The sequence below is a fragment of the Nanorana parkeri genome, unplaced genomic scaffold (genome assembly GCF_000935625.1).
Source record: "Nanorana parkeri isolate BGI_ZX_2015 unplaced genomic scaffold, ASM93562v1 scaffold2126, whole genome shotgun sequence".
NCBI classification, from domain to species: domain Eukaryota; kingdom Metazoa; phylum Chordata; class Amphibia; order Anura; family Dicroglossidae; genus Nanorana; species Nanorana parkeri.
In genome coordinates, this window is record NW_017308394.1 from 61,557 (window position 1) to 81,741 (window position 20,185).

At 42.7% G+C, this 20,185-nt stretch overlaps 1 protein-coding gene across 1 annotated transcript in view; it reads left to right on the forward strand.

Moving 5' to 3' along the window:
- The window catches only part of LOC108800768 (transforming growth factor beta-1-like), a 39,228-nt gene extending 20,243 nt beyond the window's left edge, over positions 1-18,985 (forward strand). Inside the window, exons 2-7 of the mRNA XM_018572767.1 lie at positions 850-1,022; positions 4,472-4,589; positions 10,875-10,952; positions 12,482-12,629; positions 15,338-15,491; positions 18,257-18,985. Of these exons, the coding sequence (XP_018428269.1) occupies positions 850-1,022; positions 4,472-4,589; positions 10,875-10,952; positions 12,482-12,629; positions 15,338-15,491; positions 18,257-18,415 (830 nt within the window). The 3' untranslated portion in view covers positions 18,416-18,985. The remainder of the gene's footprint in view (positions 1-849; positions 1,023-4,471; positions 4,590-10,874; positions 10,953-12,481; positions 12,630-15,337; positions 15,492-18,256) is intronic.
- Positions 18,986-20,185: the final 1,200 nt, after the last annotated feature.

The window sequence follows — 20,185 nt, forward strand, 5'->3', positions numbered from 1 at the left end:
TCCAGAGAATGTATTGTTTTCAGCTAAGTGAGCTTTTGAGCCCGAGTTCACCTACCCACTTGCATTAAAAGAGAGCAACAATAAAACAGAAACACTTATAACCAGGAAACCTGGAATGTATATGTAATATGACTCCGTTCATATATATAAAGAATTACCAGCTATACATATGTAGCGCTCACCCCCAAAGGAGCAGCCAGAATAACCCGGGTCAGCCATAGCTTGTCTAAGGGATTTTGTTAAGCAGCTTTCCCGTTAGCATTTACTGCCCTCTTCTAGTGCACACAGACATCCAGACCAGAACTATGATGCTGAAGAACAGTATTACCCTATTCACTCTGGGTATAGGGATCCTAGACATCCTGGGTAGAACAGACAGACTCCAGTGTAGATTCAGTGTAGATCCATTTGCAGCACAGTTGAATAGGGATTGGCACAGAATCTTCAATAGGAGAGACACCAGAACTGCTATATTCCAGGCACCTCCAGCAACCATCGGCTTCCCTGGTTCTCCTCCTCAATTAAAAGCAAAGGCCTCCTCCAGGCTTGAAGCCTAACAGAGCATTGTCCACACTCAGGTGTTCCAACCCTCCTTGCCTCAGGCTTAGCCCGGGGGCAGGCTGGACAGCACCCCAACCTGGAGTAATCCATGACTGGAACCAGACTGAGCACATGGCAATTCCCTTGAGCTTTTATGCACTTACCCAGCATGCAACACTGGCTGTGAGGGCCCCAGTGAGGCCAAACAACAGAGGGCAGGTACTGTACAAGGATCTATGTGTACATACAAACTTGCATGAATGACACCAATGACTTATCCCTAGTTTGATCCTATGATTATTCCTGCAGATTCTCCGGAGGGTAATCCCAGCAACAATGAATTCATATTTACCTTCAGCGCGGCCCGGGTAAGGCAGATTGTGGTAACCAATGAAATGCTGCACCAGGCTGAACTGCGAATATTTCGGAAAAAGTCGACAAGAGCGACACAGAGAACAGAGATCAGAGTGGAGCTGCACAGGGTGAGCTTATGGGGCCACTGTTGGGGGTTATCAATACTATTATTGTTACTGTGTAACTTCACTGCTGTGACAAATGTGATACTGGAGACCAGGGAAGGGAAAGATAAACTTTGTGACTAGTTGTTATTGGCAGATTTGTTTTGTTAAAGTGTATCTGTGAGTTCCTTAAAAGAAACTTGTACTGCAAGATATATGTTGGCTATTATTGATGGCCTCTCCTTTTAAAATGCTGGTTGCCTGGCATTCATGCTTATTCAATGCTTTCATGACTTTCTGAGTCAACAAATATGCAGATTGATGCAATGACTTTACCTTCTGTATGTTGCTCTTGATCGGTGAACCAAGTGTAGCGCTCACCCCCGAAGGAGCCGCTGGATGATCGGGTCTTCTGTTTCACCTCTGTGACACACCACAAGCAATGAACCCACAGCACACCAGCACACCTTGTGAAGTTTTATAACAGATTTAATGACTATGGAATAGAACAAACACTTAACGGCTCCCCAATCACCTGTAATACAACCAATAACAGGATAAGGCAATCTGACACGCAGCAGCAATCTATTGCATGCAGGAAAGCCTGCAATGTCAGAATGTCTCAGATAATATACTTAGATTGAATGCAATCAACATTAATATCTTTACTTAAAAGTATCTATCCCCCGCTAAACTACTGGCCAGTAGTATTGTCCTAGGCTAGCCAACGTTGGGGCCCTTGCTGTATAGCAGATGTGAACAATAAACAGGGTGTCACTGCGGCCAAAGGCCTCTCACCACTCCTCAGATCAAATGGGAAGAGATGAAGTCTGCTGGTGGAAGCTGGGTGTCCTCTCTCTCTCTAGTCGACTCTGGGAGGAAGGTGAAGTCATCTGGGTCCCTTGTAAGAAGTTTTCACTCACTCAGGATACTGGCAGTCGTCTCCCTCTGGATGGCTGGATCACCCCAGTGGCTGGTTCGGCAGTGCGACTAGGCCTCGATGTCCTTTGCGTTAACCAAGTCACCGGGCCTCACTTCAGGCACTCGATCGGGTCCTCTCCGATTCAGCAACTCAGATCAGTCTCTCTATAGACGGCTGCACAGAGCCTGTGTGTCCCTATATGTCAGCGGTGACCACACAGCTTTGTTTCACACAGGCTTAACCCACACAGGGTTACACAGGTCTGTCCTCTTCAGATGGCTGTCCCAGACTGAGGCTGCTCTGCAGTTGCAACCCATAAGCCTCCTGTTTCCTTCCCCACAGCCTCCTGGGTAATGCAGTTCTCAAAAATCCTTTCAGCAAACGTATCCAAATCAGCTCTGTATACAGTCTCCACAGCCTGTGCTCTCTGGCTCCACCTGCAGCTGCAATATCTTTTCTCTTAAAGGAGCTGAAATCACAACAGGCTACACAAGTTTCCTTTTAAACTGGCTAAGCTAACAATGGTTGTAGTAGACTCACCACGTGGTGCCTGCAAACCAGTAACTTAGCTTTCAGCTTCTGAAAATTGGCTTTGTTGTTTTGGTGAGTAAATATGGTACAATTTGTATTCCTAATACACTATATAGCCAGAAATATGTGGACATGCCTCCAAACTATTGCGTTCAGGTGCACGAAGTCAGGTCCATCTAGACATAGTTTGGTGTGGAGGAACTCAAGTGGCCTGACCTCAACCCTAGTCAACATTTTTGGGATAATTGGAACCCAGTTGTAAGCCAGGTCTTCTCATCCAACAAAATTGTGTGGAAGTCTTTTCAGAAAAGTGAAGTGTTATAGGCGCAAAGGAAGAGGAAGGTGGAGGGAACGACAGAATAATAATGCCCATGGGATGTCCAACAAACCTGTATAGTTGTGATGGTCAGGTGTCCACAAATTTTGCCCATATAGTGTATGAATTAAATATATCTGAAAAAACTGTAGCTTTCATAATCATATGTGCTCTTCTTTAATATGGCAAAGATACCATCATAAATGGATACCATAGCAAGCGATCAACAAGTATCTTTCATTGCTCTGACGTCTCTGAAGTTTGGTCATCATTACAGGTCCCTAAATAGCCTGGGGAATGTCTAAATTGAATTAGTACCATGTTTTACTGATATTCTTCAGTTTACAAATCACTCTACACCTGTGAAGGTTCTCATTTATCCAGGACATGGTATAGCTAGTAGTATTCTGTCACTTTCAATGGGACTTGTTATGTAACTTTGAAGATGTTTCATAGCTTATCCAATCCACTTCTTCAGTTCTGATGAGTGTCCAGAAAAGACCCAACTATTTATATTCACATAGGTAGTACAGGCACCGTAATCCAATCACCATGGAAAGGCAGATGTTAATTGTACTGGATGGTTGGTGTGGATGGTGTGGAACCACCGTGCTCTAGCTACATAATCCCATCCTTGGTGTCAGGAAGTCTGTAAAGGTGTTAAACCTTCAATACACATGACAAGGGAAACACAAGGGAAGAAACGTTAGAACAGCATTATATGTGGAAGACAGACAGCGCTGAAGGCCCCCACTCCTGTTCAACTTTGATTTTTCCAGTTTGATGTATATGGCATCTTTCATGCCTTATTCTCACCAGTTGACTTCTCTGTCCAAAATGTGCACCTCACTTGCCATGAAAAAAAATGTCCCTTTTCCTGTTGTAGGAAAACTGCTGAGTCTTGACCTGTAGAATTTGCCCTCCTATGTTGGTCCATACATTTGTTGAGAGGTTGTATTGCCTCCCCAATGTACAGGTCTATGCATTCCTCACTACCCTGCACTGCATATACCATGTTACTTCACTTGTGCTTGGGTGTTGGTTCTTTTGGATGCACAAGTGTCTGTCCCAGTGTATTGCTGAGACAGAAGCTCAAGATAAGATGTCATACACCATTCCAAGCTTACATGGCCAATAGCATTTTTAATATGCATACCTTTGAATCTTTTAGTAACATTACAAGTCTTATTGAATAGATTCCTGGCATTTCGCAACATACAGCAGTAGTCTATTAAATGAAAAGCTGTAACTGTTAAAAATCAGTTCTTGATGTCCTGTCCAGAGAGTTTGCCTAGGCTGAGATGATGTCATCAGTTTTCTCCAGGCAGGTGGAAGCATTTCCTCAGTCTCCTCAACCTGATCAAACCATAACTTTGAAACGTTTCAACAAGTGACAAGATGTGAGGCTTTAGCAGGGACTGATCTATTTTAGACATTAGTTGTTGGCCCTGGATAATGCCTAAACAAAGATGGCTCTGTCCTTCCGGAGGGAAAAGCAGGTCAGGGAGAGTACTGAGTTCTCTATAAGAAATATGAAATAAATGGAAGTGTTATACATTCTCTAGCATGTGTTCAGGTTACATGAACAATGTTTCTAATGCTACATCCACTTTAAACACTCCTTGTATTCGGCATATGTGTAGTTTAAGATATATTTTTTTAATTACACCCAATTTAAACATCAGGCTCTTAATTTTCTTTCAGGTTGACAGCAACGTCTCCTCTCGATATCTTGATAGCATGTATTTGTGGCCAACAGATGATGAGGAATGGATTTCATTTGATGTGACAGAGTCTGTGAAGCGATGGCTGACCAACACAGGTAACATGCGTTATATCTTCTCCTGGTCTGGGGTTGGCACATAAATAAGCAGCCTGTGGCAATAGTTTCCCATGAGAGGGCCTATAGGAGAGAATGCCTCCATCATGGTAGCCAGACTTCACAGTTTGTCAGTAGTGTGCATTGAAATGTGTCTTCTCAGAAAACAAATTTAGTGAAATTGATGGATGGCTTCCCTATATGGGCAGCTGTATAGAAGCTATGTATTGAAACTTTGCAGTGGATTACTTATTATCAAAAGAGGCCCAGTCATCACCATCTTAAAACCGAACTCCAGACTTACCTTTAGTCTTGCACAGTTGTACCAGTTCCTCTGCTGTACTGAAATTGCTTAATCTGATTTCATTGTACACTGTGAGCTTCTCACAGTGCCCTTTAGAAGCTGCAGCAAGTCAGATAGAGCCGTCTCGTTACTTAGAGGACATCCAGCCCTTTAATTTGCAGACTTATTTTCCTGGGCCCGACCTTATGTTTATTGGATTTCAATTCTTTCAATCATGGAGGCTCAGAACACATGTGGGCATCACCTAGGGTGGCCTGCATGTAAATGCAGTCTGCATAGGAACATCTAATCCTTTAAACTGGCATCCACCCATTAAAGTATATTGGCATGACTCTTCCCAAGAGCCATTTCACTGTTTGCATCAGGGCTGAGGGTGCTGTGATGTATTCAGGAAGCTACGTACAGCACCCTGCTGGTCCCTTTTCGCCAGCCATGGTGTGCAGTGCACACAGAAGCACGGAGACCTACCGATGATGTCACTGGATTTAAAATAAAGTATGCAATGAAAACAGAAAGGGTTTTATTTAAAATTTTCATTAGCATGTTGATAAGGGGAGGGGATGGAGGAACCAGAGAGGTCAAAATATGAACAGATTAAACTTCAGTTTTAAAACTGACCCTTAAATGTGAAATCAAGAAAGGCCCAAGGATAACATGCTTCCATTAGCCAGCCTAAGGCTACTACATGTATATTGTCTATAATCAGTTGCCAGCAATCTGTAATGTTTCAAAGTCCTCATTGCCATTCATATTTTAGAGCACGGTCAGGACTGCATTTGCCATTCATTGGACCAGTTCCTAGGGCAGCAGGGTTAGAGGTGGTAGTACCAAGTCTCAGCTCTTTGATTTTGTTTCCCTCTCCTTCGCACCTCTGGACATTTGTGGCTAAATTGGAAAAGAGAACTTTAGCGAGAAGTGACTTAAGGGGATGTTGAGAGGAGTCAGAAGGCTCTCATGGGAAATCTACAAAAGGGACACAGCGAAAAAATAAAAATGCTCGGGAAGTAGAAAAAAGTTGCGGGGCACTGAATCTCCTAAAGCAGAAAGTATTTTCAGTTAGGTCTTAAGCAGTGTCAAGGGAATGATTTCTCTTAGCTGCCTCTCCCCGAAATGGTGGCAGAAGGTCGGCTCTTTGCTCCAGTAGATACTGATTGTGCTAGGAAGAAAGCGCCAAAAGCAGAGCATATAAAGTTCAGATTTGCATGATCGCATCAGGCATAGGCAGCATCTGCAGTGATCATATTAATTACCCCTCAGGAAGCCTTCAATTTTATTAATCCAGTACAAACTGTATTCAGCAGTACTAAGCCCTAATGAAGGGGGGTTCTTTGGACCCCTAACATGTGTTGGCTTTTCTTTTTTAAAGAGTCTAAAGTAATAAAATCTGATAGGAAAGCATTTTTACTTGTCTGTATTTCTATTGGACAGTTTCCTCACTTCCTGTATTTCTATTGGACAGTTTCCTCACTTCCTGCCTGGTGAAGCTGTTGTCACTGTGACAGGCAGTGAGGGAAAATCTAGCGCGGATGGGGGAATCAATTGATTTGCTGTTAACGGCTAGCTCTCTGTAGCTGTCATTAGAATTGGGCACAAGTACCAAGGTGGAGATGAGGGGGAGAATCTGGCAGTAGCTTTCATCCAAAGATGGGTGGCTCTGCCACTGATTATTTTATATGTCAATAATATAATATATATAATAGGATTTATATGTTTGCCCAAATAAAGGGCATCTGCTTTAGAGTTTATATCAAGAGAAAAACATTTTTTAGGGAATAATTACAATTCTTCTTGGGTTTTCACTGTTATCTGGTGGATTTATCCTCACTTTCTATCCTACTGAGAGGCCACACATGCATTCATGTTTACTGGCAAATCATGGCTGTCATTTTGACAGCCAGCACTTGTGAACTATCACAGAAGCAGATCTTGAAGCTTCTGTATAATTGACAGCAGGAGAACAGCATTTTCAGTGACAATATTTACAATGTAGCAATGTCATTTTGCTACATTGGAAATACTCTGACTCATTCATAGCAGAGCATAGGGGTGACCTTTGATCTACATATGATGTAAATGAAAGGAACCTTGCAAGTTAAAAAAAATAAACAAACTGTGTTCACATTTATTTATGTATGAATCTGTTATTTTACATGGTGACAAAATGACCGCCGAATTAATAGACCCAATTACAGTTGAAATGTAAAAATTGCTCTGGTCTATAAAGGGTATACAGGTGTGAGAGCTGAATAACGTACCCCTTACAAGATTTTAAAGATGGTAGCTAAACTGGTGGATGCCCCTAAATAAATATTAAAGTTTATCTAAAGCTAAAACTTTTTTAAAATTGCATTCTGAGAAAAATTGCGGCAACATTTTGCCGAGGGTAAAATTAATTTAGCAAAAATGTATATTTTTGCTTTGGTAAAATCTTGGTAAAACACACTGGCATTAAAAGAAAGATACATTTCCCCACTAATCCTGACCTCTGGCTTCCCGTTGTGTCACTGAGACAGGAAGTAAAGGGAATTCCCTCCTATTGGGACACAGATAGCAAATTAAATCCTGAGAAGAGTTTTAACCATTCCCTATTCTAACTGGGCTCACTCCATAACTAGGCTTTAGAATTTCTTTACTTTTACTTTTTTTTTTTTTTTAATTCTTGTGCTTAAAGAGGAACTTTACCCACCAATTTAATGTCTCCCAAAACAGTTACTTTCAAGGCAACTCAACTGCTAAGTTTGCCAGGGTGCTTATTTTAGCTATCATATGGACTTTCAAGCCCTCAAATGGCTGGTGTCATAGCTGATCACATGTGCAGCACCATGACAACTGCAATCCAAATAGAGGCTAAGATGGCCCCCTCCTTGGCTGTAAAGGATAGGAGTGTGCCGTTCCACTTTAAAATAATGTGATGGTAATTCCTTAACGTAAGAAGCTTTAATACTCTAGTACAGGGGTCAGCAGCCTTAAACACTCAAAGAGCCATTTGGACCTGTTTCCCACAGAAAAGAAAACACCGGAAGCCACAAAACCCTAATATAGTTTTTTGCCTCTGTGCTATGTATAGCATGTATATAGGTATATGTGGGCTTAGTAACGCACTGGACTCTGGGCTTAGTAACGCATTGGGCTTAGTAATGCACTGGACTCTGGGCTTAGTAACACACTGGACTCTGGGCTTAGTAACGCACTGGACTCTGGGCTTACCTGAGACCCCGCAGAGCCCACATGAGAGTGACCCTGCACAGCCCATCTGAGACTCTCTATGGTGCGCTCTGCAGGGCCTGAGGTGGGCTGGCCCCAGGTCCCTTTTCCTGTACCTCCTCCCAACACCTCTTACCTGCTGCTGCTGGGGCCCGGCCTCCTCCACCCCCTCCCCTGTCACCTCTGCCATGCCGCCCCTGGTACAGCTGATACTCATGTAAGAGGCCCCCCAGGCTGCCCAGACCCCTCATATGGGTAACGGCCGTACCCCCCTGATGGCGGTGTTCTATCAAAGTTTGTGACTAAGTTATAATGTGTGACCGGTGATGTGGTCACACATTTCAATGTAACCCCGCCCAGTTTTTTGTTGGTGGAATGTGTGACCGCCAATAGGTCACATACGATTTGCGATGCCGATCTGCCCTGGAACAGCTGAGAAAGCATTGGAATGCTTGACCTATTGGTGGTCACACATTCCACCGGCAAAAAACTGGGAGGGATTACGTTGAAATGTTTGACCATGTCACCGGTCACAAATTCCAACCCAGTCACAAACTTTGATAGAACAGCGGCCCTGTCTAATCATTTAATCAGAGAAATAGATTATAATGGGGAACAGTACAGTGTAATATTCCCCATATTACAGTGTGGTGTGGTGCAGTCACACCCGTACCGAGGTAGTTCCGCCCCTGGCCTGGACAGGGAGTCGCAGCAGAGGGATGAAAGATCCAAATGCGGCTCCGGAGCTGACCTCTACTCTAGTAGCTGTCAGGATACAGCTCCTGTTGGTGTTATGATGGGTCTCAAATACAACAGTAATTGAAGGCAACTTGTGGAGCTTGTAACAACGAATTCCATCGTGTGTATAATTTTCCAATCAAGGAGTTTTTGGAGATGTTATATTTAGGTTGCCTTATGTAAACCCATACGCCGTAATCATCTACCAAATTCGACAGCCGTTAGCTCATAGAAGAGCTCTGTTCATCTGAACAGAGGTTCCTGCAGGACAAAATGTTTCAGGGCAGAGGCAGACCTTATATACAACTGTCTGCATTCTGTGTCTGATGGCGAGTCAACCTGCAACCGGTTAAGGGCAACCTGCAGCCTACTCATCTCCTTTATTAGCATTAGACATGTAAGCTGCCGAAAAATTTGGTTCGATTCAGTTCGGATATTTCGTTATTTCGGGATTCGGATCTGAAATTCAATTTGGTTCGGGTTTCGTCCGAAATGCGAATTTGCGTTAGTTTCGCGTGAGTGTACGAATATTCGATGCGAATACACAGAAAACCATATACAGATATTAATACTAAAGCTGAAGCTCCTAGACCCAAATGGCATTCGGGAGTCCGAATTTCTGAATTTACAAATACCATTCGGGAGCTCCAGAAAGCAATACGGTCTGGGAGCCATATTAAAGCTGAGGCTTCCAGACCCGAATGGCATTCGGGAGCTCTTGAATGCTAGTAGGACTCCATTCGGGTCTTGGAGCATCAGTTTTAGTATTATGTATATATAAGTAGTATTCTATAATACAAACAAATACTCGTAGCAGCAACATTCTGACATATATTATTTAAAACTAAACATGAGGCTCCCAGACCAGAATGACATTTGTGAGCTCCCGAATGCAAGTCTAAAATTCGGATTCAGACTCATTTCGATGCATTAAAACGAAAAACACATCTGATTGGCCAGAAAAGTCACATGTCCGATTCAATTTAGTTTTTCAATGAAATTCAGACAGGATCCGAAAATTGGATTCAGACGCATTTGGATGCATTGGCCCAGATAGCAAGTAATTGTGCTGCAAGTTTGAAAATGACTTGCTAAACTATTGCAGACTTGCCAAGCTTCACAATTTTGTTGCACAATTACAGTAAGTCTGCATTGCAAGTCTCCAGACCAGCGAGCTTGCAGAGCTCTTGCTAAGACCTGCAGGACTCTTGCTGTAGACTTGGATTGCAGTTGCCTTGGTGGTGTACATGTGATCAGCTATGACACCAGCCATTTGAGAGCTTGAAAGTTTGGTTGAGAGCTGAAATAAGCACACTAGCAACCTTGAGACTTGGCATGCCTTGAAAGTAACTGTTTTGGGAGACCATGAAATTGGTGGGTCCAGTTCCACTTTAAACAGATCCGGTCAGAAAAGGCTATTTGTGGGAATCTGAATCTGTAGACATATGTAGTTATAATAGAAGTGTCTTATCCCTTTGGGATGGTTGTGTGTTTTCTGTTATTCACTTATCATCTCTACCTGTTAAAGCAGACATACCAGCCTAATGTTGGACTGTTAAGCTCCTATGGAGGCTGATTTTTTTTCTAACCTGAGTTCAGGGATATAAAGGTGACACTGTGTCAGGGCTGCTGGAGGAGGTTAAAGCTGTCCATTAAGAAACGGTTTCAGGTTGTTTCATATATTCCTAACAGCACCTTTAGTATATGTCAGTTTTTTTTGATCATCTGCTGTCTGTCCTGAGCTCATGCAGGAATAAGGATAGTCATATAGCCTGACAGTTTTCTGACAGGGAGAGAATACAAGTAAATAATACAAAATCCAGTAATCCCTGCAAGCAAGGCTGCACTGTTAATACAGTTCAAGAGTGGAGGTTTCGAGATTCTTAAAGATGCTGATTGCTGACTGAGCCTCTTTAAAGTCTGCATACCTTGTGTCTACTACTAGCAACACAGCTTTTATGTGTAACACTCATGAGAATGATGGTTTAAGCACATATGGCACTCACTGTCTGTATTTCCAAGTATTCCTTTCTCTCCCACAGATGAGAATCAAAGTTTCAAACTACAAATGCCTTGTTCTTGTTCGGATATTAAGAATGAACAAATTCTGGAAATTGGTGGTAAGATAAGCAACATGTATATAACTTTTTTTTAATGTGTGTTCAGAAAAAGAAGTTTGCCGTGTCCAAACTTTGCAGTTTAAAAATTCCCCATCTAGTCTGCACAAAAAAGTCGATTTAAACTGTTTTTATGTTTTTATGGTGAAGTACATATGGCAGTCTAAGCAGGTGCCAAATCCAGTTACTCTGTGACGCACAAACCTCAAAACAAAAAACTTCCTTTACCTTGACTGAACGAGGCAGATCCTCCTTCGTGTCTCACATGCGCCCCCTACCAGACACTGCAGCTCGCAGTTAGAGGGTTGCAGGCAGTGTTGTCAATCTCATTTGAAGTGTTAGGGAGGACATTTGTGGGGTCAGTTCAGGAATAAGGTTACGTTCTAGGGTTAAGGTGTGGTAGCCTAATGATCACATTAAGATTTGGAGGTATCAGGGGACACAATTTATGCACTTGTTTTTAGCGCTATAACCCTACGATGAGAATTACCAGATGATGGGGACTCTGAGGGAAAAAAAAATATCACCAATAGTTAAGTATAATTCGTCTGAGTACAAAATACTGTTTCTCAGTTCTTAGCTTAATTCTCTATGTTCCACAATTCATATTATAATCATGCATTAGTGCTGCTATATAAAGCCATAACAGAATCTAAAATGCGCGAATTAGCCTGGGAACCGACAATCTCTTTCTGTTCACTGGACACAATCATATTAGGTTGTTAGAGAACAATAACTGAGTTTTGCTAATGTGTAGTGAGAGCCACAAATCATGACGGCAATGTAAGCTGCCCCTATAGGGAGCCTGTTATGCCTTAAAGTGTATTTCCTCTTCTGTATTCACACTTGAGAAAACCCCACGTTGTATTTCTCTGTTGAGCAGGCCTTCAAGTAGACTACAAGCTTCTATGCAGGGCCGTCGCTATAACAAGGCAGCTTGCGACAATAGCCTTAGGTGGCATCTCATTGGGTCACGTGGGACACATGGTAGCACACCTGCTGCCCCCATTCCGGTCACAGCATCACTGGTTGCTAAAAGCTCTTACCCCACCCCCACCAGAACATTCAACACCATCACCAAATCCTCCCCCTCACCACATTTATGCTATCTGAATGGTAACATGTTTGTGATAGTGATGGAGTCTATCAAAACTAGTAATAAATGGACTTCTCAGTTATGAAATATAGTTGGATGTGACAGGTTTCCTTCAAATTCAAGTTAATAGTTGGCAGTTTTCTCAAACCGCCTGCAAAGCATGAAGACTGTTCTGACTCTGCAGGGATAACTCATTCATGATGTGGCTAACCAAAAGGAATAAACTACTGTAGTGACAGCAAAATATGAATGATTATTCCATGCTGATGACTCAGAATGATGGACTGAATAGTGGAGTCCAAGATTTGCTCAAAGTTTTTTCTTCTGTTGTATTCTGTGTTAAGGCCCTGTGGTCAATGGCGGATGGGGCAAGCCTGATACATTTACAAACCCTTTTGTAAATGAAGCCTGGAGATGTTCTGTTTTGTTTTTTTAGGGTTCTCGAATAAACGAGGAGACATGCAAGAGCTCGCCTCGAATGAATTTCCTCCCTACCTCCTAATCACGTACACCCCAGAGGGGCGAATGGAGCAGACTCCCAACACCCGCCGCAAGAGAGCGGTGGATGAGGAATTCTGCCGCACGTTAGTATACCATTTGTACAATATTTATATAACATACCACATGTATGCAGCCATGCATAATAGGACATAGGCAGGAGGGGGTCGTATCTGCATGTTAGGGCACCGTGGGTTTTGAGGATCGAGAAGACCTTTTTACATGGAAGGTGCTTGCTATGCAATCATGTTGCAATTTGGAATGGCAGTGGTTGCTTTAAAATGACCCTGTTGTACAAATTGGATTTCCATATCTTCTCGATATCAGAAATCTGCTTAAAGCCGAATTCCAGGCAAACAGCTAAATGTTTAAGGATTCTTTTAAAGAAAGAAAAGTGGGGTTTTGAAAGCACCAAAAAATGACAACTCCAAACAAAAAAATAAATATATTTTTCATATATTTTTTTGTTTGGAGTTGTCATTTTTTGGTGCTTTCAAAACCCCACTTTTCTTTCTTTAAAAGAATCCTTTCTGCATACTATTACCAGGGGTGTGGCACCTAGTATCCAGATCCAGGTCAAAAACTCTTTTACCCACTAGCTAAATGTTTAACCTGCATCTATTTCTAATATTTACACAGCTTTTCTACACCATACAGTCAAATCTGGCAGAGGAGGAGATCTGATTTGCTCTCTGCTGCAATTCAGTTATGCTTACAGGTCTCCTCCCCACCACCTTCCTCTGACAGGACACTGAAAGGAGAAGTAGCAGACTGATGGGATCATCTCTTTATCACCCTTTTAGCATGCTCCTTGCACTGCAGCACAACTGATTGTCTGCTTCTGCTGCTTCTCCCTCCCCCCTAGTCCAAGCTTGGGGGATTGTAAGAGGCCGATGGTCACATTAAAGGAGAACTATGGGGTTAAGGCTTTTCCCCATAGTTCTCCTTAGGGTAATGGGAGGACACAAACTAGCGTCCTCCCGTCACCCTAAGCACAGTATACCGCGAGCTGTAGCTCGCGGTATACTGAGACGCCACAGCTGAAGCGGATCCCGACAATTATGCCGGGGTCCGCCCAGCTGCATGACTATCTAGAGGCAGAGCCAGCTGTACCCGCCCCCTCCCCCGTCCGTTCCGCCAGTCAGCGCTGGCGGTTCGGAGCGGGGAGGGGGGAATCCAGCCCCTCCCCTGTCACGGCAGAGAGCTGTGACAGGATCAAGAGGTGAGCGAACGCCGGTATGTGTTCGCTCACCTCCCGATCTACTGAGCCGACCTGTGACAGTCTCATTGTCACAGGTCGGCTAGAACTATGAGGTGAGTGAAAAGCACTCATCTCATAGTTCTCCTTTAAGGTTCTTACACTGCCTGCATTTAAAACAAAATACATTTAAAATATATTAGTTTGTGTCATTTTTGTCTGCCTGGAGTTTAGCTTTAACCCCTTCGTGACTGACGACGTACAGTGTACGTCGCCAGCATCGATATCACAATGGTTTTTTTTACCATGTAAATCATAGAAAATGTAACAACAGTCTCATACCAAATGTTGGACTGTAACTGGTATTCTGACCTAATGAATGAGTACAATTATTAAACTTGAGATCCTGGAGGATCCAGCGTTGTTTCTGTTACATTAAAAATCACAGAATTTTGGCAAATATAAGAACTTTTATCTCACATGGTAATTGTATGATGTTGATACTGTGGAACTGGAAAGACTGATAGATTCGAATGGCAACAGAATGGATCCAAGAAAAACATTTATGGATGCATTCACTCTTTCCATATATAATATTTTATGTGAAGCAAGTCTAGAAATATAAAATGTGACTATATCATTTAGATTAGAGAAAATGTTCCTTGAGGTAAAAACTAAGGCTGGGAGGACTGAATAGTTAGTGTTAGCAATTTGATAGGGTTTATTGTCTATATGTCAAATAATATACTCGCAGCTTCATTGCATTGGAAAATATTAAAAAGAAAACAGGTGCAGAGCAGGCACCTTATGGTACCCCATTTTTCCCTAACTTATCACAATATTCCAGCTCTTAAAGCGGACCTTTACACTCAAAAATCAAATTCTACCAATGCATCCCTCTATGTATGATGATTAATAATAACATAGACATGTGTAAAATGCTGTGATTTGGAAATACTTACACTTGCAGAGCATTCACTTCCTGCTTTGAAGGGATAAAATGACTTCAGTTTGCCAAAGCAATGCACACTGGGATTGCCTTGTCATACGCAGAGCATTACTAGGAAATCTCATCTGTAATCTCAGGAGATCTCAGGGAAAGGCATTTTCCTCCCCTGAGATGATGTGCATGGTCACATGTCCTAGTAAACATGTCTAGTCACATGTGCCAGAAATCCAGGAAGTAATAGGAGAGCTTGTAATCTGCCCTTAGTAAACATGGCCACTGTCAGAAGACTGGGGAAGAAAAGAGAAATAAGGAATGCAAAGAATACAAAGCCGTGTGTTTGTAGATTGTCATTACTAAACATTTCTAAAGGTGTGTTTGTTGTTATTTTAAAGATATGGGTAAAGGTCTGCTTTAAGCACATGCCGTCATTCTGAAAGTCAGTGTTTGCATAAGCTGAGTGCTTCTGGGACTCCAGAAGCACTGGTAGTGCATGCATTGACCAGAAGATGAGCTGTGCCATTTTATGGTGCCTCCTCTGCACCAGTTATCTTGTTCTAATATTTTTTACCTCTACCAGTAAGATATTTTATAAATCTATAGAACAATTAGAAAAGCCCTCTAAAGAAAACTTTGTGTTTCCATTACAGGAACAGTGGAAAGAACTGCTGTGTAAAACCCCTTACTATTAACTTCCGCAAGGATCTTGGCTGGAAATGGATTCATGCACCTAAAGAATATGAAGCCAATTATTGTTTAGGAAGTTGTCCATTTATTTGGAGCATGGACAAACAGTACAGCAAGGTAAGCCCTAGAGTATAGTGGCAACTGAGTATGAAAAACCCTTCCAACAAAGGGAGTGATAAATGAAAAAGGCACCTGGTTACATTAAATAAACAATGCAAGGGCCAAAGTACCACAACCTAATCATTCAAATTCACTTTCCAGAAATTAGACCAGCAAAAATGTATTTTAATTGGTTTGCTTTGGGTATCTCATCTTGCACTAGTGCACTTTTTATTGAATAAGGATCCGGTCTCTGCCACTGCAAAAAAAGGCCTATGGGACATGGAGTAAGTGTTTTCCACCTGTAGGGTGATACACAAAGAAAGTGAGATATAAGACATGGAGTGTTACCCGAATAGAAAGGTAAAACAAACAGAAGGGGGCTATGAAACATTGAGTGTTGCAGGTGTCACCCTGAGAGAGCTTGTAATCTGCCCTTAGTAAACATGGCCACTGTCAGAAGACTGGGGAAGAAAAGAGAAATAAGGAATGCAAAGAATACAAAGCCGTGTGTTTGTAGATTGTCATTACTAAACATTTCTAAAGGTGTGTTTGTTGTTATTTTAAAGATATGGGTAAAGGTCTGCTTTAAGCACATGCCGTCATTCTGAAAGTCAGTGTTTGCATAAGCTGAGTGCTTCTGGGACTCCAGAAGCACTGGTAGTGCATGCATTGACCAGAAGATGAGCTGTGCCATTTTATGGTGCCTCCTCTGCACCAGTTATCTTGTTCTAATATTTTTTACCTCTACCAGTAAGATATTTTATAAATCTATAGAACAATTAGAAAAGCCCTCTAAAGAAAACTTTGTGTTTCCATTACAGGAACAGTGGAAAGAACTGCTGTGTAAAACCCCTTACTATTAACTTCCGCAAGGATCTTGGCTGGAAATGGATTCATGCACCTAAAGAATATGAAGCCAATTATTGTTTAGGAAGTTGTCCATTTATTTGGAGCATGGACAAACAGTACAGCAAGGTAAGCCCTAGAGTATAGTGGCAACTGAGTATGAAAAACCCTTCCAACAAAGGGAGTGATAAATGAAAAAGGCACCTGGTTACATTAAATAAACAATGCAAGGGCCAAAGTACCACAACCTAATCATTCAAATTCACTTTCCAGAAATTAGACCAGCAAAAATGTATTTTAATTGGTTTGCTTTGGGTATCTCATCTTGCACTAGTGCACTTTTTATTGAATAAGGATCCGGTCTCTGCCACTGCAAAAAAAGGCCTATGGGACATGGAGTAAGTGTTTTCCACCTGTAGGGTGATACACAAAGAAAGTGAGATATAAGACATGGAGTGTTACCCGAATAGAAAGGTAAAACAAACAGAAGGGGGCTATGAAACATTGAGTGTTGCAGGTGTCACCCTGCACGATGCAGGGTGACACAGACAAAAGGGAAATATAAATCAAGGGGTATGTCCATCCCGATATAGGGTGACACAGACAGAAGGAAGCAATGAGACATGGGGTATGTCCATCTTGGGACACAAGTGGGGGAGCTATTATTATTACATAGTATTTATATACCGCCAACAGTTTGTGCAGCGCTTTACAATATAAGGAAGACATTACAATCACAATACAATTCAAGACAAGATGGTAAGGAAGGCCCTACCCCTGGGGGCTTACAATCTAAAAGGGGAGGGGGAAGTGATACATGAGGAGGTAGCTATGTGGGGATGAATTGTTTGAGAACGTGACGGTTCAGTGGTTAGGTTGAGCCCTATCCCTGCCACTGCAGGATGACACAGACAGAAGGGGACTTTGAGACATAGAGTGTGTCCCTCCCACTGCAGGGTGACAAATAGACAAAAACTATGAGATGCGCAATCAGCTCCTCCCACTGCAGTATAACACAGGCAGAAAATATAAAGAACAAGACTATACATTCTCTTTGGTAGCGCGTTTCCGAAGGCTACTTGGCTGTATCCCAATGGAAACGCGCAACAAAACGGCCCAAAGTAGTACCTGTACCTTTTGTAGCGCGTTAGGGACGGGCGGAAATACGCCAAGGTGGGAACGAGACCATTGAATACAATAGGATTTATATTTTTGAGCGTTTTGTAGAGCGTTCGTCGAGCGTAGAACGCGCTACAAAACGTTCAGGTGTGAACGAGGGCTTAGGGTAACGGGAGGAGGCAAACTAGCTACAGCTCGCGGTATACGGAGACGCCACAGTATACCGCGAGCTACTGCTGGCGGTATACTGAGACGCCGCAGCTGAAGCGGATCCCGACAATTATGTCTGGATCCGCCCAGCTGCGTAAGTGACAGCTGGCTCTGCCTATCTAGAGGCAGAGCCAGCTGTACCCGCCCCCTCCCCGTCCGATCCGCCAGTCAGCGCTGGCGGATCGGAGCGGGGAGGGGGGAAACCAGCCCCTCCCCTGTCACGGCACAGAGCTGTCACAGGATCGAGAGGTGAGCGAACGCCGTTATCTGTTCGCTCACCTCCCGATCTACTGAGCCGACCTGTGACAGTCTCATTGCCACAGGTCGGCTAGAACTATGAGGTGAGTGAAAAGCACTCACCTCATAGTTTTCCTTTAAACCTTTAGCTTCAGTTCCTTCTGAGTCATTGACTAGGAACAAGTACGCAGAAAAGTAATTGTCACATCTGCGTACTTGCTCTTGGTCAGTGACTCAACATATTATAGCATTGAGAAAACAGCATAGTGTCCTTCTTTCTTTTTAGCAACATGAGAAAGCTTTCGTAGTGCAGGAACAAGCAACAGCTCTGACTATTTGTAATAAAACCCATTGTTTGTTGGTTTCAGGTCCTGGCTCTCTATAATCAGAACAATCCAGGTGCCTCTATCTCTCCATGCTGTGTACCGGATGTTTTGGAACCACTCCCTATTATCTACTACGTTGGCAGAACAGCAAAAGTGGAGAAACTGTCAAACATGGTGGTCCGATCTTGTCAGTGCAGCTGAGACTTAACACTGGAGGACAGAAGTTAAGGAAACAACACGGTACTGGACTTTGCCACAACCAACGTTAGACAGAGACCTGTGGTCAGCACTTGCCCTTGCACCCTGTGATTGAACATTCATATCTTAGGTCAAAAGATACTTTCTCTCTTGCCCTTTTAGTGTGCTTGGGTTCAAAGACCTGCAGATACTATTCCTGCTAAGTACAAAGAGCTGCACGGCAACAACACCAGTACTTACACAGTAACTCACCATTTTCCCTCAAAGCTTGGTACCTCTGAAGAGCCATGCCCTTTTACTCCCTTTGGTATATAAACTACAGTCAAAACAAGTTATATGTCATTGGGAAACACCAAAGCTAAACTGGAATTCACAAGCCTGGTAAGCTTACCAAGTCACATTTAGGTTCTTGGACAAGCAAAGAAAATTCAAGAATGTTTCCTCATCCACTATGGCTCTGTTTCTCTTCTGCTGGCTGTGCCAGCTTGGTAGAGTGGTGGACATCAAGCCCTGATGATATATCAGCCATTACCAAGACCATGAACTAAGGAGTGGTGGAGGGTGTTCAGCACATTTGAGCAGAGCTTCAAGTCTTCATCAGTCCACTGGTATGTCTAGGCACTTCCAGTCTTTGAAAAAAGTCAGAGATGCCTAATTACTGGTCTTGTCTTGGGCAACACAAGACTGCAGACTGCTACATACTACAATACATTATGAATGAGGCATCAGATGTAATTTCAAGAGTGCCTTCAATCAGACAGGATGAGTTGATGTGCAGGTTGCCCCTGTATTGTAGCACCATAACCCACCAATTGCTGCTGTTATTATGTTCACTACCATATTTGCTGTCTTGAGCTTCGTTTTTTTAAAGCTTACAATAATGCATTTGATTCCATAGCATATACCGTGATCCAAAGGCACATTAATGTGGCCATAAAGTCAAATGAGACCGCTCCATTATTAACCAGCTAACTCTGGACCCTTAAAGCCAGAAAAGATAACAGAAAACAAAACTCTTACCTTAGCTGCAGAAACTGCTGTTCTGGTATTCCACAGCGGCTAGTTATTTGCCCAGAAGTCTAGATGTTGCTCATGTGTTGGCTTCTAAAAGGGAAGAATTTGAATTAAGGAGCCACTGACTGGCTGATCTTCTCCTTCAGAAGGTCTCACATAACCAGTTGAATTCTGGGTCAGCAATTAATGCAGCAAAGGCCTCATAGTTCCTGTTAGCTTTTCTGGCTAAGCTTGGAAAAGGTAGATGTTCCATTCAAAACTGGCATTTGAAAAGCCACTCTATAGTAATAGGAAACGCAGACATAAACTTGCATGTGCATAGTAACCATCACAAAAAATCTAGCTCTGCTCCTCCTTGGCTGGAACCATATAATTGCTGCTGTCAGGAAAGAGGCCGGCAAATTTGTCCTTCATATAGCTTTGCAGTGAGAGTCACTCAGCCTCTGCGCCGAAAAATTGCTGACTCTTACATGAGTCAATGAGAGGCTGTGAAGCAGGCAGATTGTTTGGAATCCTCGGAGCTAGATTTTCTAGGGAGGATGTACAATGAATAAATTAATTTATTAATGGACATTTTTAAATTGCAATACTCAATAATTCCACTAAATGCTGTCAGCGATTCTGCATCTTTGGACTGAATTGGAAATGGTGCCTACTCAGGGAAAAAAAAAAAAAAAAAAGACCATCAGTTTCAGTGGTGGAAAATAATTCAGGCTGAACCTGACATGAATTGACTAATTGCAGTGGATTGGAAGGCAG